At 37.4% G+C, this 23,513-nt stretch overlaps 1 protein-coding gene across 12 annotated transcripts in view; it reads left to right on the top strand.

Moving 5' to 3' along the window:
* ASAP2 (ArfGAP with SH3 domain, ankyrin repeat and PH domain 2) overlaps positions 1 to 23,513 on the top strand; it is a 94,267-nt gene that overhangs the window by 22,513 nt on the left and 48,241 nt on the right. For all 12 annotated transcript variants that reach the window (XM_030037004.2, XM_030037003.2, XM_030036998.1 and 9 more), the window contains exons 2-5: positions 2,062 to 2,134; positions 6,105 to 6,250; positions 15,174 to 15,248; positions 16,827 to 16,876. In XM_030037004.2, coding sequence (XP_029892864.1) covers positions 2,062 to 2,134; positions 6,105 to 6,250; positions 15,174 to 15,248; positions 16,827 to 16,876 — 344 coding nt within the window. The remainder of the gene's footprint in view (positions 1 to 2,061; positions 2,135 to 6,104; positions 6,251 to 15,173; positions 15,249 to 16,826; positions 16,877 to 23,513) is intronic.

Genomic DNA, 23,513 nt, shown 5'->3' with positions numbered 1-23,513 from the left:
GACTGGCTGGCTGAGATAGCTAGATGCTAGAATTGTCATCACTGGTATGTTAGGGACAATAGCTATCATTCCTCTTGAACCCTAGCTATGCTGTGCCTTACAGGTTTGCTCTTCTGCTGCCTAATCCAAATGAAAGCGGGTCTTGGTTGAGAGAAGTTGCAAACCAAAATGATGACTTTGGTTGAGGAAGAGGACTTGAAGTTTTTCCCTTACCCAGAATCTGTGCTTCCTGAGTGAGGCAGTCATGGGCTAGAAGATTTTATGAATCCATAGGTCTGTCTGGATCCCTGACCACAGTAGTACAAGTGGTTCATAATTCATGCAGTGCATGTATCTTTCCAACACTTCTCTTTTTTAAGAATTACTGTCGTCTTTTTTTTCTTCTCTCCCTCTCCCAAACTGAGGTGCGGAGGTCAAATAACCCTTGCAACTGCACATGCAAATCTGAGACTTAACTGGGAACTGAATCTGTAACTTTTCAGTCTCTGGCCATCAGGCTTCTCTTTGGACTGTTATTTGTAATACTTGTAGTTGGAGACATTCTTTTTGCTTTGTCTCCAAGAGGGTAGTTGCCTTTGATGCAGTCATCGATGAAATTATCATTCCTCTGTAGTCAGCTGATCAGATGGTGCTTTTCTGAGATTATTTTTAGAAATCACCAAATACACAATGAGGGAGTTTAGTTCGTGTACTCCCATCCAGACAGGTGATTAATCTAACCTTTGAGATCGCACTGTTTACAGGTTTGTTATAGGGGATGCAATTCAGATTGCTGAAGAGGGTGAATAGAGCTCTGTGTGACTTTTATGGGCTTTCTTAGGGCTTTTTTTCCCCTTCCTCTGTTCTTCAGAATTCCAGGTGAAAAGGCCTCTGCATTTCTCCTGCTAATGTTTCAGATGTGAACTATAAAGATGCTGGAGGTAAAACTTCCAATGGATATATCTGTACCATGACACTATAACGTTAATGTTAAGGCAACATCTAAAACTGTTGGTTTCCATGGAATGTTGCAGAGATTTTGCCCAGCTATTTGTGGTCTGAATGGATTCAGTTTAAGAATACTTCTGTAAATATGAGGGATAATATTTCTTTTTGCATTCAGTTTGTTAAAATAATTGGATAGGGTCCTAGGGACTGACTTTTCCACGTCATTTCTCTTACACAAATTATTAACAATAAAACAACAGTAGGTCAGATGTGTAGCTGCTGTGATTCACTGAAATATTTTGAATGAAAACTGGAATGAATTTGGTGCTTTTTGTTTGTTTTTTAAGCATCTATCATGTTAAATAGCTCTTGGTGTAATACAATTTTTAGTGTTTGGTATTGTTCTTCAGTGAGGTCTAAAGACATCACCATCTCTGGAACTCAAATTTTCTTGCAGTTTCACAAAGGTTGGTGTTTGTTTTTTGTGGGTTTTTTTAGTAACTTGTGTAACCATAATTCTGCATCTCCATTCCGGAACAATTGTACATTTTTGGGTCTGCCCATATTTCACTTCAGTAAGCAAAATGATTGCCTGCTTCCACTTCTTTCTTTGAAAAAGCTTTGCCTAGTGATAAAATGTGTGAAAGATATTTGAGACATATGCAATTTATTTTTTTCAGCACAGCAGTGAGAAAGTTCATATGGTTGGGAGTGCAATTAATTAACTAAATTATTCAGGAAAACTGAAATTAAATTCCATTTTTAATATTCTGCCTGGGGAAGTGATATTGCTTGTTTCTTCAGCAGTGTCAGAACATACAATAGGTTGAAACTGTTTTAAGCTTCTTTAATAATTTAACATAGGAAGAAGATATTGTGTAAATAGTTTCATTTCAGATGCTGCTGGGTATACGTGATGCTGGTCATCAGCAAAAGAGGGAGGATGTATTTCTGTGGACAAGGGGACAGATTAGGTTGTATGGATGGTGATGGGAGCAACTGGCAAGTAATTTATTAATTACAGAAATAAAATTAACTAACATAATAGTGTTATAATTACAGAAGGTTTCCAGGGCACAGGTTTACCAGGGGACAATCCGATATTTTACATTTAATTTTTCTCTTTTGTTTTAGGCTCTGGATGTTGACCGAACTGTTCTCTATAAAATGAAGAAATCTGTCAAAGCCATAAACATATCTGGTCTGGGTAAGTACATAATAATTCCTGGTAGTTTATATTGGTGACATTGGAGGATTTAAATAGTCAGTCATCTTACTGAATCAGAAAGAGTTATATGGGTAACTCTGAGAAGAGAAAAATTTACATTTTAAATAGCAGTCTTGAACTAGCTGCTTGATGATGAGCTTAGTAAGCATGAAATTTTTCGAGGTAGCTGAAGCTATCTAGCTGGCATACTGCTACCAAGTGGGGAAGCTGTGCTCTCCTCTTTCTACCAGGTCTGGGCTACCTGCTCCTTCTGCCACCCCTGGTGCTTGGCAGATCCCTTGATGAGATTTTTAGCTCATAAAGCTGCATAGGCAGTGAAATCAACTGGGATTAGATGAGCACCTGAAATGGTAAGACACATGTATCATCGAGAGCTGAGGGCATGGGAGTGGTGAAATTACTCTCTTTGGCAGCAGTAAGAAACTACATTGGCTCTACTGCTTTGTGAAACCTCACCCTTCTGGTGGCTTCCAGTTATGTATGTTGAGAACTTCATGACAAGAGAGAGCTGATGAGCTGCAAAGTCAGATATTTCTCTTACAACACTGATAAAAATACAAAGAACTATTGCTGCATGCGTTTTTATGTGTGCCAATCTCATGGAGTTTTGTGTGTTTATCTTCTTTGAAAAAATAACTGAAGCTTTTGTTTTTGTGGATCAGCAGCATTTTGTAAATAAGCAGTGGCATTTGTTTTTGTGGATAAGAAAAAGCATTTTGTTGGTGTTTGTTCTCGCTTTGCAGTTCATAGCAATTACAGCTAACAAAACCTATATTATATGCAAAATAGATAGGCCTGGCAACCTTGGAGAGCCACCAATATCTGACAGAACTTGTGGGCCTGTTGGTGTTCAGATACAAGGTTATAACAGGAACTGCTGTTAGGGTGTAATTCTTATCGGCTAATTGAAAAGGAAGTTCCTTTTTGCCTAATGTAATGAAGCTGTTATCTTTGGATTGTGGAGGGTCCAGTTTAAGATTCATCTGGAGCTGTGTCATCTGTTACATATTTATTTGGCACCCTTTCTTCTGTTTGGGGTTTTCGTTTGTTTGTTTGTTTCTTTCTTTCTTTAAGTGCTTGACTATGCCTCATAATCAATGTACTTGTTACAGCATTGTAGCAAATCACTACAGTTTTTGCATAAAATCAGTACCTTGCCTAGTTTTTAAATTCATGCTGCCCAATCTTGACAATAAAGGTTTGGAGGTATTTCTCTTCCACCAGTAGAAGTATCACTAACCCAGCCACTTGCCAGCCCTTGGGGTTTCTTTAGACAAAACAAAAACTGTGGCCCTGCACTCAAAAACACAGTTACTGGATTTTTAATATAGGTTCCCTGAATATTAAGTATACATGTTTTGGCTTTCTTTTTTAATGTGTGAATTTAGAAACTGTTATGGAGGATTACATAGTGACTCCAATTTATACATAATTTAGTTTCTTACTTAAAAAAAGCCTCTAAACCCTCAAACAAACCTGGCTCGGATTTCTTTTTTTTGATAGATTCCAAACCTTTTGTTTGTAGAGAAACTTTTAAAATCCATCAGGAAGAAAACACAAGGCAGGGAGAGTATTTTGGAGAGTTCCATGACAAAATACAATTTTGTGTTCTTCAGAAGCATGTGTGGAGTACTAGCTCAGCTGATAGTATTGCTGCAATAACTACCATCAGCATTCTGGGGAATGTCTCAGAATTGCTGTTGAGCTGCTGCTTTGTTGGCTGTCTTTAATCTGACACATAGACCCAGAAGAACAGTCCCTAGGATGCTGGGGAATAGAAAACTCTTGGGGATGCTGTATGGAATAGAAAGCTCTTGTTTCCTAAGGTGAATAGTCAGCATGGTTCAGCTGCTGATTGCACATCTAACTACAACAATTAATGGTAGCAGCCTTTTCACCTTGTTTTCGGGCAGTGGCAGCCTTCTCTTTTTCTGTATGAATTGTGCCCTGACCTCTACCCTCACCTGGGTTCAAATACACCAAGCTGGATGCAGGAAGCAGTAAGAATACAGAAAGCAATATGGAAATAATTCACCTTACTGGATAGCTGTGTGAACTAGAGGAGTTGCGACCTGCCACATCTGGTCTTTTGCTGTCTGTACCAGTTCGTTCAAAGCTTGTTCAGGTGTGTGTACATCACACAGTAGTATTAGTTGAATATCCTTACTTCATCCTACAGCTCGGGTAGCAAAAGGTTTGGTAAGTGCGCAGCCCCTGCTGTGGATGCTGATGAAAACTAAGTACAGTTCAGTGCTAGGGCTTAGTTTTTAAATTGAATGGCTATATACAAACTATCTTTTACAGGCTGCAAATTCAAGTGCTTAAGATAGAAACTTGTAGAATTAATGCCATTTGTGTAACTTCAAATCTGCATGCACATTATAACAGTCTTCAATTACGTGATATTGTACTACTACTCCACAGGGTTTTAGTTTCACGTATTGGAAATTAAAGAAAATTTGTAGCTACTTGAGAAATAAAGTTCTTGAATGGCTGTCCAAATACGAATATGAACAGACAGGCCTGATTTTAAGTTGGAGCGTGCTAGGTTTATTGAACGGGTTGTATAACTAATTCATAGAAATTTGGAGAAAGGGCATTGCATCAAGAATCCTTTGGATATTAAATGTGTTGACATGTACAAATGGGCTTGAAATGAAACCAGATCATTGCTTGTTTGAACAGATTAATCCTCTCCAAATAATCTTCAGGGTTTATGCTGGTCTCATGTGATGACCAAGAAGGGGTCTTTGTTCTTATTAATGCATAACTTGTTTTCTAGGATATGGGTTTTTTTTCCTGACTTCCTCTGAAGTGTTAGAAGTTGGCCACAGCTAGAATAAGAACCAGGCAACATTGACTTTCTCAGGTGCCAACTTGGTGTGCTTTGTCCATGTGCTCAAGCTTGACATGGTCACTAAGCTTGGGTTCAGAAACACTTTTTGTTTTATTCCATAGATCAAATTGACAGGGACTTCTTATGTGTGTCTACAGAAGCAAGTAATCTGGTGTCCTAGGAGTAAATCAGTAGGTTGAAGTAGTTAAGTCTGAGGCCCCTCAGATTTCCTTTGTATTTGAGTCGGGGGAACTTGCTTTAGGCCTAGATTTCATCTCATTCCCTGGGCTGAATAACCCACCAATATGTGCAGCTCAAAGCCTTCTGAAGGGCAGAAGTGCTGGATGACTTGCATTGGTGCAGCCCACACAGTGATTCAGAACCTGCTGTCTCTGTTAAGCACTGGACCACTTCTGGGGCAGAGCCTCTGGTTTCATTGTCTCAGAAAGGAATCTAGTTGTTGTGAACCAAAACTGCTTTGAGAACTGAACTGGTCTGTGGTAAATGCAGACTGCTAGGATTTGCTTCTGATTCCCACTGCTGCTCTGAATCGGAGAGTTAACATAGATATGGGTTTTGTCCTCATCTGTAATGTAGTTTGTAGTCCTGTTTCCTAAGATGACTTGAGAGTCTTATTTGATCTATTGCCTTCTATTGTAGAGATCCAGACCTCTGCCAACACACTTGATCTCCTCTGTTTCTTTGTTCAGCACACAGTTAAACTTAACAGCACACAGTTAAAATTTGAGACAGTTAATAAAAGACTCTAGAAGTTCATTATAGGAGTTGGTAATTGTTATGCAATCTTAGGTATGGTGCAGAAATATTGTGGGTCTTTCTAGAGTGGATTCCTGTCAGATGGTTGTCTTGTCTTGATGACACATTGTCCTTCGTACAGCATGTGGATAGATACACGTAAACTAGAATTAGTGAGATACGTCATACTTCTGGCATATCAGCGTTAAAATATGAATAATAAATGTTTATTGTATCAAGTCAACATTTTTAGCGAGAAATCTTCTGAAAAGTTGTTTTTTTTAAAAAACCCCTCAGTTGTAATTTCAATAACCTTTTATCTACTGATGATGTTTTCATGTTTTGCTCTTTTTGAAGCTCACGTGGAAAATGAAGAACAGTATACACAAGCACTGGAGAAATTTGGAGGCAACTGTGTTTGCAGGGATGACCCAGATTTGGGAACAGCGTTTTTAAAATTTTCTGTGTTTACAAAGGAATTAACTGCACTCTTCAAAAATTTGGTAAGAATTACTTAGAAAAACATGTTGAAATTTTTTAAGGCCATTACAAAGGCTGTATTTGTGAATTATAACAGCTCTTCATGTTGAAGACAATTTGTGTTTTAGCAACCACTGTTCTTAAAAAAATTCTTGGCTTAGGAAGATGTCTCATGGCCTAGCCTTTCCCCTTGCAAAATTAAAAACTAAAAAAAAACCACAAACCAACCAAAAAAACCACAAAAAAACCCAAACCCCCAAAACAAAAAACAAATTACCACAAAAACCAAATAAACCCAACAAAAAATCCTCTTCCAACAATTCTCACGCCTAAAAGCTTCCCACAATAAAGTAGTTATAACATGTATTATAAAATGCATGTATCAGTTTGCTTTGAAATTGTGAAACCAGCAAAACCCAACTTGGTTTACTCTGTGTTCATGTTGCTCTTACTTTACTTTTTCATGCTTTCTGTTTGTATTTATAAAGGGAGATTTTAGTGTCCCTGGAAGAGAGAGTCTCTTGCTTCTCAGGAAAACAAAATCAAACATAATGCTACAATGACAGTAGTGTCCACTGGGGACCAATCTTGCAAATGAAGCCAGTAAGGCTTAAAAGCACTCTTCAGTGAGCCAAACGGGATGGGGCCAAATGGAAGAACTGGAGTTTTAATTATGAATGGAAAATTTTCAGCCTCGATTTCACATTAATCAGAGGGCACAAAAAGAGCAGATTCTGACTATGTCCTACTAGCTAGAGGTTTCCCATGTCTAAGTAAGTCCCAAATTTACTTGAAACCACAGAACTCTTAAACCAGGGGCTATGAAGGGGAGATGACCCAGATTCCTACAAGCATTTAAAAGTCTGTGCCTGCTGAAATCAGTGGGATGGAGACACATCAAATGTTTTTGTGAGTCTAAACCAAATGTCTGTAGTTTGCAGCCAGCTGGTCATAATCAGTTCTTTGGGGAATGTTTCCAGCTGATGGGATTTAGGGTAGTCCCATTCAGTCCCTGATACTTTCCTCTCTTTTTACCCAATCGTGACATCGATGAGAGAGAATCTAGCCCCAAATGTATTTATCAACAGTGAAATGTATTTCATATTCGTTGTATTGATTTGAATATTTCTGGATGTACAGTATTACCTGAGAATAACATATCAGAAGAGGCATCCTTATTGAGTGTGAGTCAGTCCATTATCCTGAGTCTCCCATACAGAGGTAGACTGCTCATATGGAAGGGGAAATAGAATGGGTCTTCTAAATGATACCTTCTGTTGACTAAAAACCCCTCTCTATCATAAATTAATTGCAATATGGTGACTTCATTAGGCAAATGGATCTGGAAAATGCGATGCTTAGGTGGTTTTAAAAAGCAATCTACTAAAAGCTGTACCCCCTCCCCAGAAAAACCTTTTAATGTATTGCATTTCAAGATGACTTTTAAAAGCTAAAAAAAGTTGCTGTTTTACCAAAAATCTTAGCTATTTGTTCTTTTAAAACCAGTAATTACTAACTTTGCAAAATGTTTCTGACAAGAATAATTTTTTCCCCCCAAACTGGAAAGGAAAATAAAACCAAAATAAATATCTATAGGAAGTGGGATGCATATTTTTATTGCTTTTCTTATCCATGTAAGCATTTTGTGTGTCTTCTCCAAGGAATATTTCTAAATCTTTTTTGCTCTGTAATGCTTTTTCACTAGCAACTATGTATTTTTGCTTCAGCTTGTATGTATAAGAAGAGGATATGTCATGAGATAGTAGCTAAGTCCTTAGTTTTTCTCAGTTTTTGAAGCAAATAATAATTTTGCATGTATGTGAATGTAAATTTTTTTTTTTTTTTTTTTTTTTTTTTTCACATTGCAATATCACAGGCACCTTCTGTCTTCTTTAATACTGTCTGGTGAAGGACAGGTCTCTGTAAGGTTCTGCTCTTTCCTAATATGCTTCATATTGTTGAGGTTTGAAGTTTTTTGTTTTCTCCTGATTAGCAAAGGAAAACTGAAGAAGTAGAGGAACCTAATGGTCCTTGAATTTGGTGTCTCTGTAGGAAAATAGTTTCCTCCAGAAAGAAGTATGTATGAAAAAAAGATGGAAACTTCATTATTGCTTGAAAATACCATATTTATAAAAAAGAATTATAGAATTATAAAAGAATTATAAAACAAAACTATAGTTTTATGTAACTTTGCCTATTAGAAGTTAATACCACTAGAATAAATTTTTGGTAACTGGTCACTTTGAAAATCTGTTCATAAGTTGGAGGTCTAGTTTTCTAAGAGGTTACAAGAGTATTGACCAGTGTAAAAAATCCTATACAGTAGTTGGAAATAATTTGGGGTGCTGTTTTTTTATAGTCATAGCCATATGTGAAACAAGCCCTACGCATTCTGACTGTGGTAAAGTATCCAACTGAACGCTTTAAGCTTGTTGGCAGTAAAAACATCCTTCTCCTCTAGTGATTCCTTGTAGCACCTGACATATTTTGGTTGTAAGTAGTTTCATCAAAAATGTAGCCACGGCCTTACAACCTGCTGCTGTTAAAAAAACATTTCAAGAGGTACTCTTTTTAAATAGATCTATCCCTGGAGTTTCATAGGGCGCTGAACTTCCACAGATTTTAGCTGAAATGAGTGGGGAATGTGCAGGGAAGTGAGAGGACATGTTCAGACTGGAACAGATGCCAAAGCTATTAACACTGGCAAAGCTTTAAGGCTACTGTCAAGTTTTGCTTTGTCATATATTTTGTTTTTCTTTCTAGAAGCTGATGTGTTCTGTCAGCTCTTGGCCTGGGTGGCATTTAGAGCTGTAGCTCTAAAGTGCTTCTGCAGAAAAAATTTTCTTAAACTTGTCTTTAGTAAGGTAAAAGAAAGCCATTATGAAGTTGTTCTACTTTAATAGGGGGTTTAGGTTCTTGTTTTATGTAATATTTTTAAAGGTTTTCCAGAATACTTTGATGTTTTCGTGGTCTTATCAGGGCATCAATGTTTTAAAATACTTCATTAACAACTGAAGGTTTTTTTTTCCTGGAATCCAATTATTCAACTGTAATCTATTCAAGTTAAAGTTCAGGTCTTGGGTGTTTTATATGTGTTTTGCTATGCTTCTTTTATGTGTGCACTTTTAAATAGTGCATAAAACTCAAAAAAAACTTTGAAGAACTTTGGTTCTTCACATTTGAAGTGATTCATAAAACACATCTTTAAGAGAAGAAATAAATTGACATTTACGGTATATCAGGTCCTTGTAACTACTAACTTCAGCCTTTCTAACACATCGTTTGGATCAGTTTATGATATGCGGTGCATTTTTTTTCTCTTGCCATAGCTCCAATATCAAGCTAAAAATTTTTCTTCAATTTCTTTTGGATTAGAAATGTTTTTAAGAAGATTGAGCAATCAGTATGTCTTTTTTGGTAGTGAACTATCAGAAAATACTAGAGGCATTTTCAGAGGTAACATGGTACCTTTTGTGGCATGTGCAGTATTGCTTCTTGATGGTACCCTCGCTGCTAATTCCTGATAGAATGGTAGCACCCACAGTTCCCTGATAGGTTAGGTCTGTATGGCACTTGCTTATAGTGTAAATTGCTCTGTCTTCCTAGTAAATTTAGTGCCAAGTGATAATGGTGTGAGTCTTAATATGAAAAATGTCAGGACAAGGAAAGGCTCATTCATTGCAACATGTTTGCACTTCAAATATTTTTTCCTTTAAATCCTATTCTTAGATTGCTACACCAAGAAGAAATAAAATCTGTAGTTGCCTGTCATCTCTGTCAGCACTCCGTGAAAAGGGATTTGATCTGTAAGGATGAAGTACCTATTTAACAAATTCCATTTTCTCTGTTTGTTTTTCTTCTATATATTCTTGTCCTTTCTTTTTCATTTATTTAAATTTAAAGCTAATGAAACATGCTGGATTGGGACGACAGGAATCTGATATTTCCACTCTGTGAAAGGTAGCTGGGAGGAAGAGATGCCATGTGAGAAGTTTTTCTATTAATAATCCTTGGATTTTTAGCCAGTAGAAATGGAAGAACAGTGATAATATTTTTCTGACCATAAGTTCCTGTTTTATTTCCTTTTTTTAAATGTAAGAAGGAGATTTGCTTAAATGTAAAAGGTAACAAATAACAAAACTGAAGGAAATCTCTTTTTTGTATTGTATAATGAACTTAAGAAATTTAAGCCCAGAATTTTCTTTCCAGGGTAATAGTTCAGACTAAGGTTTTAAAAGAGTATTTGGTGCCTGAACCTTCACAAGCATATTTTGTTTAGAAGGACTCAGTTGAGCATAAAAAACAGCTACAGGTATACATATTTGAGGTTGGAGTATTATATGTGAAGCTTAATGATTTAAGTTGTGGTGTTTCTGTTTTTCACTGGTACACTTGAGGAAATATTGGCTTAACGGTGAGAGGAAAAATAATAAGAGTACTGTTTGATTTACGCTTGTAAAGACATAAACCAAGATGTAATAATTCCTCCTTAGTGGCATGGGTTTAGGTACACCTGGAATCTTATGTTTATTTCTTTGCCAAAAAGATACTGATCCAACTGGAAGAAATTCAGAGGACAGTAACAAAAAATGATCAGGGCTTGAAAAGGTTGATTTATGAGGAAAGCTTAGAAGAATTGGAAATGTATGGTTGCCTCATAGATAACTGTGATGGTGGAAGAGGAAAATAATAAATTGCATATAAATGGGATCTTACTGTGAAAATATTAGATGAGGTGTCCCAGAGAAAGCAATAGATGCTTACCACTTAGGTGTTTTAACCTAGGTTAGAAAATGTGCAATTGGGAATTCTCCACCAGCAAGGAAGATGGGCTGGAATAACCTCAAGTCTCTTTCTTCCTTTGCTTTTAAAATTCTTCACTTTATGCTTTTAAGAATACCTTTAAAAATGTATTTCCGGTCATTTTGCGCTTGCACTTCCTAATGGAGACGTTCCCAGCCTGTAGTTTGTGTATCAGTGATAGTACAGGGGCTGTTCCCAAGTAGTACATGGTGGCAACACTCAGCATCTTGTGCGAAGGCATTTTTCTAGGCAGCTCAGGCAGCTGAGCCAGCAGCTCCATGTGGGCACTTAGTGGTGTTCAGCTCCTGCTTTGCTGGAGTCAATTTTCTTACAGCATAGATGGGTGGTGGGTGATGTCCCACCTCAGCCACCAGCCTGGTGGGATGCAGTTTGTGCTATGGGACATGCCAATGTGCTGCAGGTGGGGCAGGGGGTGAGGACAGCAGAAAGGCAGTGTTTTGTCCTTGCGTGTGAGAGGGAGGCATGGTGCAAAGATGAAAGTTTGTGCCACAAGTCTTTGTTACATGATTTTCTGAAGTCTTGGGGTTAGATGCTGAGAGGTTAAAGTTCAGACAAACAAACTGCATCTCATCTATAGCAGATTTCCACTTGCTCCCTGCTCTGTTGATTGGCCTTGTCCTGCTAATGCTCACATCACTGGGAAAACTCTTGGAAAGTATTAAATCCAATAGTACTTGCCATAAAAAAATGAAAATAACTTAAACAATGATTTGTCAGCAGGCAGTACTACTGTCACTTTCGCACACCCAAGTTCATTGGTGGGTGAGAAGCCCACAGCCATGTACATGGACTGCATCTAGAATTTAGTAATGGCAATAGGAGTCATATCATACACTGTTTGACTGCCTGAATTTTAATTTAAATTGAAAATGTTTTAAGGTCTGCTCTGTTTATCTGCTTGTTAAGAAAAGTATTTAACTTCTGAAAGAGTGAAAAGGCGCCTTTTGTTTTCTAAATCAAAAAAAAAACCCCAAAAAACCTGTTGAAGTACTGCAGGCACCAGTATCCAAAGCTGTTCTGGAAAAGACTCATTAGCGTAATCAGGAGGGCTGGCAAAAGAAGAACTTCAGTGTTTAGCCATAGGCTCTGAATCCACTTGAAAATCTTCTTTCCCCTTTGCAAATGTTGGCTTGGCTGTTGCCTCTACCATCACTTCTGGCAGCTACATGTTTGTTTATTTTTATGTTCTTCCTCCTGCCATTTCTTCTTCTCCTCCTCTGAGCCTTCTCCAACTTGGGAAGTTTTAATTTATTACCCTGTCTCTGTCATCTTACCTTGTTGAAGCTGTCAGGGGAAAACTGCGAGTCTGCCAAAGCAGCAGTGTTAGAAGTGGAAACCAGGTCAACTTTTTTTTTTTTTTCTTTTTTTTAAAACATGTGGAACTTGCTAGTGTTCCTCTGACACAGGATGACTTTAATGTCTGTGAAGCTTTCCTGCACCTTTGTGCATGTTTCTTTTTAAAGAATATTTTAAAACATAAAATAGTCAAAATGTAGAGGCAGTTGTATACATTTTAGCTCCCTGTATACACACAGAGTAGGCACTGCAGCATATTAATGCTTCTCTGCATCCCAAAAATGGGTCTATATTTTTAGGTAGTTCAGTTTAAGCTCCTCAAGAAAGAGGGAAAAAACATGTAAGATCTTTCTTCTGTATCTTGCGTAGTGATTTATAAATATGAGCAAGTATGATTCATCTAACTGGGTTAGCAACAAATTCATGCATTATGAATGTTTACATTTGTTGCAAATAAAATAGGAGCATAGGGAATACAATAGACTGATAGCACACAGAAGGAATTAATTTGAATAGGCAAATATTCTCCAAACTTTTAAAAATAATCTTGGGGTTTTCCTCCTATTCTTTTTTCTAAAGTTGCTTTGGACTTCAGGCCCCATGACTTGAAATTCTAGGAAACCTCCAGAACTGTTTTGGAGGCTGATTTAATGTTTACATGAATATGTCTGGGATAATCCTTCAGGGTCTGACATTTTTTCTTTCCTGACTTATGGAAAGAACAGTTGTCTTGAGTCTGCTGTTGAGAAATGCTTTCTGCCTGTTTATCTGGATGTGAAGAATAATTAAATGGAGGCTATGAAAGTATTAATCTTTACGTTAGACATTTGACTGCATCATACTAATAAAATAGAATAACAAAGTAGAAAACTGCATAGAACATTATCTTAGATGAGACCTCTTCTGCTTCTCCACCTGGATAGCCATTCTGGATGTGTGTGTCCATAGGTGTATGTGTTTCATCTGTTGTCTTCTAGAAGTTTGTATTTTTTTACCTAAGTTTTGTGTGGTTTAAACCTTTTCACTTATCTCCTATATCTACAACATACAATTTTAGTAAACTTGAGCATGGTTATGTTGCTATGCAGATGTTGTAGTACTGCTGAGAACTTATGAGGTGGATGGTTTCCAGCACTGCCAGCTAAGCATGTGTAGATGTTGCTCATTCAGTTTTTATAGAAATTATTTTTTAAAAAAACGCAGAGTTGAAACTTAACTTGTTGATTCTAAAGGGCTGTGGTTGAGTCCTGCAGCTTTTGGGGGAGGAGGAAATGTAGGGTGGAGGAGGGGAAATGTGATTTGAGTTAAGAGTTTAAAAGACCAGTTTTTCTATATTTCTTCAGCCTTCCCATGCAGAGGCAATCTGTTTAACCTTTAATATTGATGTATGTTCACTTTGTCTTTGATTACTGGCTGAAATTTCAAGCAAACACAGTAAGGTAGTATCTTTCAAGAGGAAGGGTGGGGGCTTGGGGGCTTTGTTTTAATAGCAGCTGTTGAGTACCACTGGGGATGGGACTCCTGCGTCTGTTCTAGTGAGGCCACCAAGTAACTATAGGGTGATAGTGTTTTGTATTTTTCCATTCTGGGGAGGCTGAAGCATCACAATTGGAAATATTTTTTCTTGAAGTTTCCGTTAGTGTCCTTTCTTCTCTGGGTGGGTTATGCTAAAAGGGACTTTGATGTTCCTGAAGAAACAGAAGGATTTGTTGCTACATGATGCAAAGTTCTTTCTATGCTTTGAACATTTGAAATCCATCTTCATATATGCATTTCAGCGCTTCTTGAAAAAAACACATTTTAAAAGAACAGCTAACAATAACATCAAAAAAAGAAACCTATCCAAAGGCAACCTTCACCAAACTGCTGCAAAAGTTACTCTGATTTTTTTCAATCATGTGGTTCTAAAATACTCTGGTTTTTACTCTTCAGTGCAATCCATTTAATCGTTACAGTTTAAACTCTGTGCCTAGACATCATGGCCCATACCTTGAACATTTTCCCTGAATCATAAAGGATTGGACATGAAGTCTTTCTTTTCCTGCTGTATGCTACTAACTCTCTTACTCTTACTGTCTTTCTTCATTCTTCTTCCTTATCAAAATATTATCATACAGATACTTATCTAAAACCATGATTATTTTACTGTTGTCTTCATTTGGAATTATTCTTTTTTCTTCTTTAATTACTTGTTTACTCTTGAATTACTTGAATACTCAAGACCTCATAAAATTCTTATTTCAAAGTTTGTATGAGATAAATAAGGCAGATGTATTACTTTTTAGAAATATAAGGAAAATATTTTAATAGTGGCTTTTTTACAGGCCAGCATTCTTTGTCTTTATAACTTCTGTCAGAGTAAGATGCCATGTATTGTGGGAATAGCAGATACTTTTTATGGAATAGGTCTGAAGAGACTGGAAAGTAAACAAGATTAAAATATAGTGATGAACTTAAAATATATAAGTTGTGAAAAACTGTATGATTGTTTTCATATACTTTAAACAGTGAAATCAGTGTTTAACAGTGAATGTAAATATTAGTGGTCTTACTTTGCAGTCACTGTTGGATGAGATATTTATCATCGGCAGTAATTCTGCAGGTTTCATGCTGGCGTGGGTTATAGAGTTTCCAGAATGAGTTTAACTAACTCATGTTGCTTCCACCTTTGATTACTGGCTGTACTGATAAACATCTTCATAAAGCAGGGTTAGAAAAATAATATATAAGATTTCCTTGTGAAACTTTCTGAAATGTGTGAATTGAGACAGTGTATGTTCTGTGTTAAAATATATTAAATGTTTTGATGTAATTTTCTTGTTACAGATTCAGAATATGAACAACATAATCACTTTTCCATTGGACAGTTTGCTGAAGGGAGATCTGAAAGGAGTAAAAGGGGTATGTTTATCTTCTTATATATAAAATTATTGTTGGTACAATAAATACATTTAACTAGTGTATTAATCTTATTTGATGGAAGGCATGGGATACTGAAGTAATGTATTAGCTGAATAAACAAGAGGTTTGTTTTTTGTTTGGTTTTGGGGTTTTTTTTGTTTTGGGGTTTTTTTGTGAATTGAGTCATCCCTTCTGTTTGTGGTTTCACATACAGCATGCTTTTGACTATGTATACAAAACAACATTTGAGAAGCTTTAAAAGCAGCCCTGAGATATAGAAGATAAGCAGAGAAAGAGGTGTAAAATTTTAGATATTTACTTAGTTGAGGAGGGGGTAGTACTTTATTTAAAAGGATTATTATTAATATATTTATTTAGCATTCTAAATGTACCTGAAACTACAGGGATTATTAAGAAAGACAGATTAGACTGCACGAGCATAGGACTTTTCTTAAAAAAGCTGAAATCTGCTTGTGCCCTGAGGATATTTCCTATTTGAAATAACAACAACTTAGGACTCAAATGATATGTTTATAATAAATTTCAAAGCCTATAGCCAACAAACTTCTTTGGCTTACACTTTGTTTACTACTGAGTAAACAGGAAGTGACTGGCAGCTATTATTCTAGGACATCGAAGGATGAAGAAAAATGTACATAGACTAAAAATGGTCTCTGTAAATTACTGGAGGATAAAGAGATTATTTAGTAAGACAGGCTTATTATCTTTGTGTTGCTTGCTTACCACAGTTCACTTCTCTTGTTCTTTTCTATTTCTATGTCAGAATAAGTACATTTATTACAATACAGTCTTGCCCCGTGTTCCTGACTTGAAAATAATCAAATGCTGCTTTAATTAATTTCTTAATTGTCGAAATAACTAGCTGACATGTAAGAATTAGTTCATAATCTGTAGTCGCAAAGTTTTTCCAGTGTCTGACAGTTAACAATAATTTTTTTTTGTAGTTGGCTAGTCTCTTGAACTGCAGCAGAATTTCAACTGCTGCATTTCTAGACATCAGCAAAATAGTTTTACGACTTGTTAAGATCATTTTATCCAAATTGGGAAAAAATAAAGGAATTTGGAATATAAGTAATTCAAAATTCTCACAGAATTAGTTATGTCAAGCCATATGGCCTATACTGTTCCCATTAAGTCAGTGGGAAACTGATTTCTTTAACTTTAGTGGGTTGAATCAAGTCCTTAGCCAAGGCTATACCACAGCCTCAGGACAGGCGCTTCTTTCCAGTGGAGCCAGAGATGGAATGATGAGAAAATAGCTGATTTGATTAATTGCGTAGTGTACTCTTGGGATGACATGTGGTTATATCTTTTGAGGAGTAAAATGGAGCTGTAAAAAGTATCCTAGAGATACTTTTAAAAACATGAGCGTATTAATTCTGTGTATAAGATTGTTTTCCCTACATGCAAGATTGCTCTTGCACAATCCTTAGGTGAGCTATTCAAGAGAGAGTGGAGTCCCTTATTCTAGTAGGTGCTGCAAATGGCCAAGGTGTGTCTTCATTGTTAGATCCACAGTATGCTTCATGTAAATAACTGTATTTTTTTCCTTGACAGGACCTTAAAAAACCCTTTGATAAAGCTTGGAAGGACTATGAAACAAAAGTGTATGTATCTTCTAAACTTTTATTTAAAAGGGAAGTATAACTGAAATCTATAAAGGTCATTATTTAATGTTAAGGTCCCAGCCAGAAGTCCTAGCTCGGAAGCTGAGCTTTTTTTTTTTCTTTTTTTTTTTCTTAAAACCTGGAGCTGTGTGAAAATACAATTGCATAGACACAATCAATTCAAATTCTGTAATATACAACTTATTTAATGAGTAAGCTGTCGTGTGTGTGTTGTGCCATGACAGTTAGTGTCTGGGGTAGACCTATTTGCTTAATGAAGTTCCAAGTAATGAGCATAATCTCCCAGTGCATGTTCTTCCACTGCATATTCTTCCACTTCAATTGAGAAAGTTTTGCTTTAATTAGGAAAGAAATTTAAAAAATTTTATTATAGTATCCATGTTACTACCCTGTAATCTACTACATGTGAAAGTGGACTTCCTTTTCTGCCTTCCTCTATTTTTGGAGGACACTGCTATGTAAAATGAAAAGTTATCCACCCTGTGTTTTCATCCTTAACTACCAAAAGTGCAGCAACATAATTGTACTTGATGTCCTTTTAAGCATTTGTTGTTCTTGGTTTTTTTCTTCTCCTCATCAGTGACTAATTCACTATAATTAGCAAGTTTCTTTAGTTGAAGAACACAGAAGAAATTATATACTTTATGCCTGAGTGTTTTGAAATGTCTTGACAAAAAATATCAAGAATATGCAAGATTTAATTCTGGATTTGTTAGCCTAAAACCCTTGTAATGACTCTCTAATGTCTCTGGCTCTAGCACATCTCCTGAGACTCTGCCCAAGGCTGAGGTCTCTAGGAAGACCTTATTTGATGCTGAGCCTTCGGCACTTACTGACGAGGTGGTAATGCTGGTGGGGGTGTTTGCTGCTACCATTCCAAAACTGCACAATTCCAGATTGATCCACTATCAGGAACCTTAGTAAGCCACATTTAATTAGTGAAGTTTGTTTAAAGATGTGGATGTTTTCTGCATTTAATGCCAAGGTTGGATGCTCTCAGCAGGTGTATTGTGTACTAGAAATAGATGAACACCTATCTGAGTCTTGTCAACTGTGTCCCATGTTGTGTGTCTAGCCCAGCTTACCATAAGCCACTTGTTTGAAGGTACCTGACACACAATATAAACAGCTATAAAATCAGTTTTAATAACACAATTTTGTATCCAGCTAAATGAATCAAATGAGTCACCAAAGCTCAGCACCTAAGATCAAACATAATTAACTTTGGTACCTCATAAATCTTCAAGTGGTTTAGTGCCCTACATCAAGAACAGTTGTTTCGTGGGTTGGCCAAGTCAATTGTATCCACAGCTGATAGTCTCCGAAGTAGAATTTTGTAGTGGGTTTTATTCCTTATTCCAGTATTACCTGGATTGTGACTATCGGCTGAGTTTCATGTCACACATCCAGCATCTTTGATCTTCTGAGATAGTGCTGCATGTATCAGACCATCAGGTCCAGAAGAATCACATATGATGACAGTGTTTAACATAAATAGCTTGCAGATTCCCAGCCACCTAGATTGGCTGATAATCTAGCACCATTTAAAAAAATTTTTTTAATTGCACAAAGTTACAATGATTCTCTGGTGCCCACTGAGTTGGCCCATCTGAAGTTGTGTGCAAATACTCTTCAGAAATTATTCCTATAGGTGGTTTACTCACAAAAGCAACAAGTTTAGCAGGTTAGCTAAATGTCATTATTCCTTTTGTGAATAACAATGAGAACAGTCTCATTACTGCTTTCTAGGCTCAGTTTGTGAGGAGGACCTGAGTGGCTTTTGTGTTTTGAAACTGCCTAGCTATAGCTGGATTTTCATAACAAGACATTCTGAAACAGTGAGATAAATGTCCAGTCTGAATCCTTGGAAGATTGTGATGGCTCCAGTGTTTCATGTTCTTAATACCAGTGAACAATCTCATTTGGTGCCATGCCAGTTATTGGCTGTTGAAGAAATTAAGATTTCTAATCATTGCCTATGGCAGTAGTTGATCTCTGAGGATGGGCCATAAAGAACAGTCCTGTAATTTAGGCTGTTACTGTCTACCAGTGCTTGATTGCTGGATCTGAAAGCTTGTTTACTTATGTATAACTTATTGATAGTGACATCCCACAGAGTTTATGTGAAGAACTTAAAATACATTTGCACACTGCTGGGACATATATCAAGAACACTGTTACTACTGGACCAAGATCTCTGATGCTTTTGGAATTTCTGGTAGAATATTCACTAGGATGAATGTTGGCAGTGATGTAAAGATTTGTACTTTGATCCTCAGTTTGGTCAGAGCAGGTAGTCTGTTTCAGAGTCAGGTACTCCAGGAATATTTTCTTTTTTTTTTTAACTTAGTTAAATGCTTCAGAAGTAAAAATAACCATAGAAAATGTATTTGAATCTGTATATTTGGGGATTCTCATTTGAGTTTAAGGACAGTAGATACCTGGAAACATTAGTATGTATGTTAGTGCATTAAGGACCTGAAAATGTGATGTTGATATTGTGTTTATTTTCTGTCTGTGGAATTGAGTCCAATGCTGCTTGTATGATATAATGAAATTATGGTTTTTTCCTTTTAACCAACAGTCCTTTAGAAAGCCTGCTTTATGACTTTGCTTTCAAATAAGACAATTAGGTTTTGATCTGAAACAGGTTTCTTTTTCCATTGTAAGGAGATACCTCTTTCCAAGTTACCTCTGTAGTTTCTGCAAGATTTTTTAACAAATGAAGCACACCTCCTTGACAATGCTTATTTCTAAGCCATTTACATGTCAGGTTATTCAACATGGAAAAACTGAAGGTAGCACATGTTCATCAGGAAATTCTTTCAGATCCATTACCATTTGCAGTGATATTTTCAGGTGATGGGCTGGTACAATTCCTGTGTGCTCTAGTTTTTTTTTAAGTGGTTGGATGAAAGCTCCACATCAATGTTCTGGAGTTTAAAGCTCTTAGTCTAGCCTGTTGGACTCTTCACTTTGATCAAGACCAAAGGATCATCTGCTTGAGGCTTGGGATAGGGAGCCTGGGAATTCTGTGTACAGGAAAATTCTTTAAAACAAGGGGGTTTTGGTTTTGGGTTGGTTTGGTTTTTTCCTTCCTTTTTTTCTTGTGGTTGTTTTACAACAGCAGACATTAGTTACTGTGGCTTACATTTGGCAGTCAGGGAATACTGTTTTTCAGTGCAAGCTGCACTTCTACCAAGGAGCAGGCCACTTTTCCATAGTTCTGTTGAGTTAAATTCAGACTGCAACTTCTCTGAGACCCCTGCCCCTGCAGTAGGACTGCGGGATTTGTCAGGCCCTCTTGTGCGTATGATCAGTTCCCAGATAAGTTGAGATGTTGCCAGCTGTCATTGGGTGTTGGTCTTTACAAATCTGAGACGGGAAGTTTAATGATGTGATTTTGAAGCTAGGGTGAGAATATTAATTTGAGCCTGAATCTGTTCAGGTCAGCTTTATCATCTACTAAATTTTGGACATAGGAAAACAGTGAGGTTTTTCTGGGTTGTTATTATACATGCCACTGAGGTTTCTTGAGATAATAACTGTTTTGATTCTGTGGCTCTCCCAAATGGATCTGAACTTCCTTATAGCTGTGCATTTTGGTCATCTGTAGCAGTGGGTGGATGCAGAGTCATCTCAAGAATTCTTAATCACTAATTGGATTTCTTTGTTGTAATATCTTCAGTCTCTGTCTTAACAAAAAGGGCAAAGAGACTGGGAGAACTAATCTCAGTCTCACCTACAGCTTGTGTTGCTGGAGTGGGATGGTGGATGTAGGTGTTGATAACCAGAGGTTTGCTCAGCCTTCTTCAATCTGTTACCTTAGATGACTCCTTGTTTGGACTGCGCCTAAAACCAGTCCTAGGTTTATGCTTAGTTAGCTATCTTTTCCAGTGATGCTTCTTCAAATATGTGAGTATCTCTTTTTATTCTTTTTTTTTTCTCCTTTCTTTTTCTTTTCCCTTTGTGTTAACAAACCATTCAAGGCAGCTAGGCTGCTCTTTCTCTGTGTATCCCTCTGTATCACATGCTTAAAATCATACCGTTCATCTGCATTTCCTAGTCACAAGTACAGACCTGTGAAGCTAAGTGCCAGATATCAAAGTGGTATTTTTCTAGTGTATGAAGAAGTGACAGTGTCTTCATCCTGATTTCTGTCTTGATAGGCTGTCTTTATAGGGAAGAATCGGAGCTTATTTGCCTCAATATCTCATCTCTCTTACTTGCACCTGTGTGATGACATATCAGGTGCTAAAATACGCAGGTGTGACCTGTTTCAAAAGAAATTCAGTTAATTAAAAAATGGCATTTGTTTTGCTTTTTCCCTGTAACAATTTCTGAGCTGCTACTTCAAGCTCTGTATGTAATTAAGTGTGTTTAAAAAGTGCCATGTATCTAGTCTTGTGTGGGACAGTGATATTAAGATCCATTCTTACGCTCTTGGATCACTGTCCATCAATGTTGATTATTATGCAACTTCTTCACCCTGTAGCTACCTAACTTCTTGGAGTATTTTCCTGAAGAGCACCTTAGCTGAAATAACTCAGGGAGGCTGGATCCATTTATTTTTTTTTATACCCTGGGACTGTTGTTGAATAAGGGACTAAAAGGAGCAAGTAACCCATAGCTTTATGCCAGCCTACCTCAATTAAAAATTGGGTACATCCTGAGGTGACATTCATGAATAATTAATCTTTTCTCACCATCAGTCATTAACACACTTCAATTGAAGCCATAAAGATTTTAAAATACTTTTAAAGCTTTAAAGTAGTTAAAAGCAGTGCGTTTCTCTAGGACCTCCATTACAGTCTTTGTTTCCCATATAAGAGGTGGTTGATGCTGCCTGCCACTACAGCACCGCAGTGGGACTAGTCTGTGTCCTTTGGGTAGAATTGGTGCAGACTGGGCTCTTTCTGTTATGAGGTGGTTTCTTTCCCCCATGTACTTAAACACTAATGGCAGACACGCTGGGGGAGCATATGGGGAAGGAGTACACATGTCATGAAAACTGCTCATTCTCCCAGCAGGCAGACCGTATTCAACAAGGCAGTGAGCCAGGTTTCACCCACATTCTTCAGTTTAATGGGTCCTGTTGTGGTAGATTTTGAGGTAAAGACACTGTATCAATTTTGCACAGGAAATAGAAGCATAAACTTACTGAAGCATATTATTTACTCATTTTTTAGCTGAGCATTCTGTATTCCAGACATAAACCTGTCTTTCCTGAAAAGAAAGAAATGTTACTTTTTTAAGTAAAGGTGTCTCATTTTTAGGCCTGTAAATATATATTATCTTCAGAAGTCCTCTACTAATAAGTGTTGTGCTAATGCCATGAAACATAAATGCTTAATGAAACTAACAAGCTTTTCCTGGGAAGGCTGGCTCCCTCTCCTTCTTTGCCATTCTCCTTTTAAAAGCCGGGCATGAGGTCTGTTATGCACAACTGAGTGAAGAGAACAAGTTGTTTGAATGTGCTTATGGGATTATAAGATCAAGGCAGTAGGCTGAGGTGCATTATGTTACTGTGCAGAAACGCAAGCACTCTTATCTAGGTAGAACTCTATCATTAATGATTTGTTTCTGAACCATTTGAAGTCAATGGAAGAATGAACAAATTCTTATTACAGTCTTCTATGAAGATGTCTGCCTAGCTATTTGATTAAGTAATGATGTTTCCAGTTTGGTAAACTGTTTATATATTTGGAAACTGTTTATATATTTAAACAATATATAAAAAAAATTATCTGAAAATTCTGCAAGCTCTTCCCAAATTACTTCTTCAGAGCTCTAACTTGACTCAGTAGATTATTGATATTCATAGATCGTAGATATTTCTGCCATGTTTCCTTTTAAAGCATGTACATAAGACAAAGTGGAGGTCACATCTTGAAAACAGTGGCAGAATGAAAGTGCTAAACAAGGTAGCTTCAATGTAGAATCATAGAATAGAGTACTGGAAACATTTAGGTTGGAAAAGACCTGTAAGATCATTGAGTCCAACCGCAAACCTGACACTGACAAGTCCGCCACTAAACCATGTCCCTAAGCACCACTTCTACACAGCTTTTAAATACTTCCAGGGGTGGTGACTCAACCACTTCCCTGGGCAGCCTGTTCCAGTGCTTGACAACCCTTTCGGTGAAGAAATTTTTCCTAATATCCAACCTAAACCTCCCCTGGTGCCACTTGAGGCCGTTTCCTCCCATCCTATCGCTTGTTACTTGGGAGAAGAGACGGACCCCCACCTCACTACAGCCTCCTTTCAGGTAGTTGTAGAGAGCAACAAGGTCTCCCCTCAGCCTCCTTTTCTCCAGGCTAAACCACCCCAGTTCCCTCAGCCGCTCCTCATAAGACTTGTGCTCTAGACCCTTCACCAGCTTCGTTGCCCTTCTCTGGACACGCTCCAGCACCTCAATGTCTTTCTTGTAGTGAGGGGCCCAAAACTGAACACAGTACTCAAGGTGCGGCCTCACCAGTGCTGAGTACAGGGGGACGATGACTTCCCTAGTCCTGCTGGCCACACTATTTCTGATACAGGCCAGGATGCCCTTGGCCTTCTTGGCCACCTGGGCACACTGCCGGCTCATATTCAGCTGGCTGTTGACCAATACAT

Source organism: Aquila chrysaetos, chromosome 15, assembly GCF_900496995.4.
Source record: "Aquila chrysaetos chrysaetos chromosome 15, bAquChr1.4, whole genome shotgun sequence".
NCBI lineage: Eukaryota > Metazoa > Chordata > Aves > Accipitriformes > Accipitridae > Aquila > Aquila chrysaetos.
This window is presented reverse-complemented; position numbering and strand designations above follow the sequence as displayed.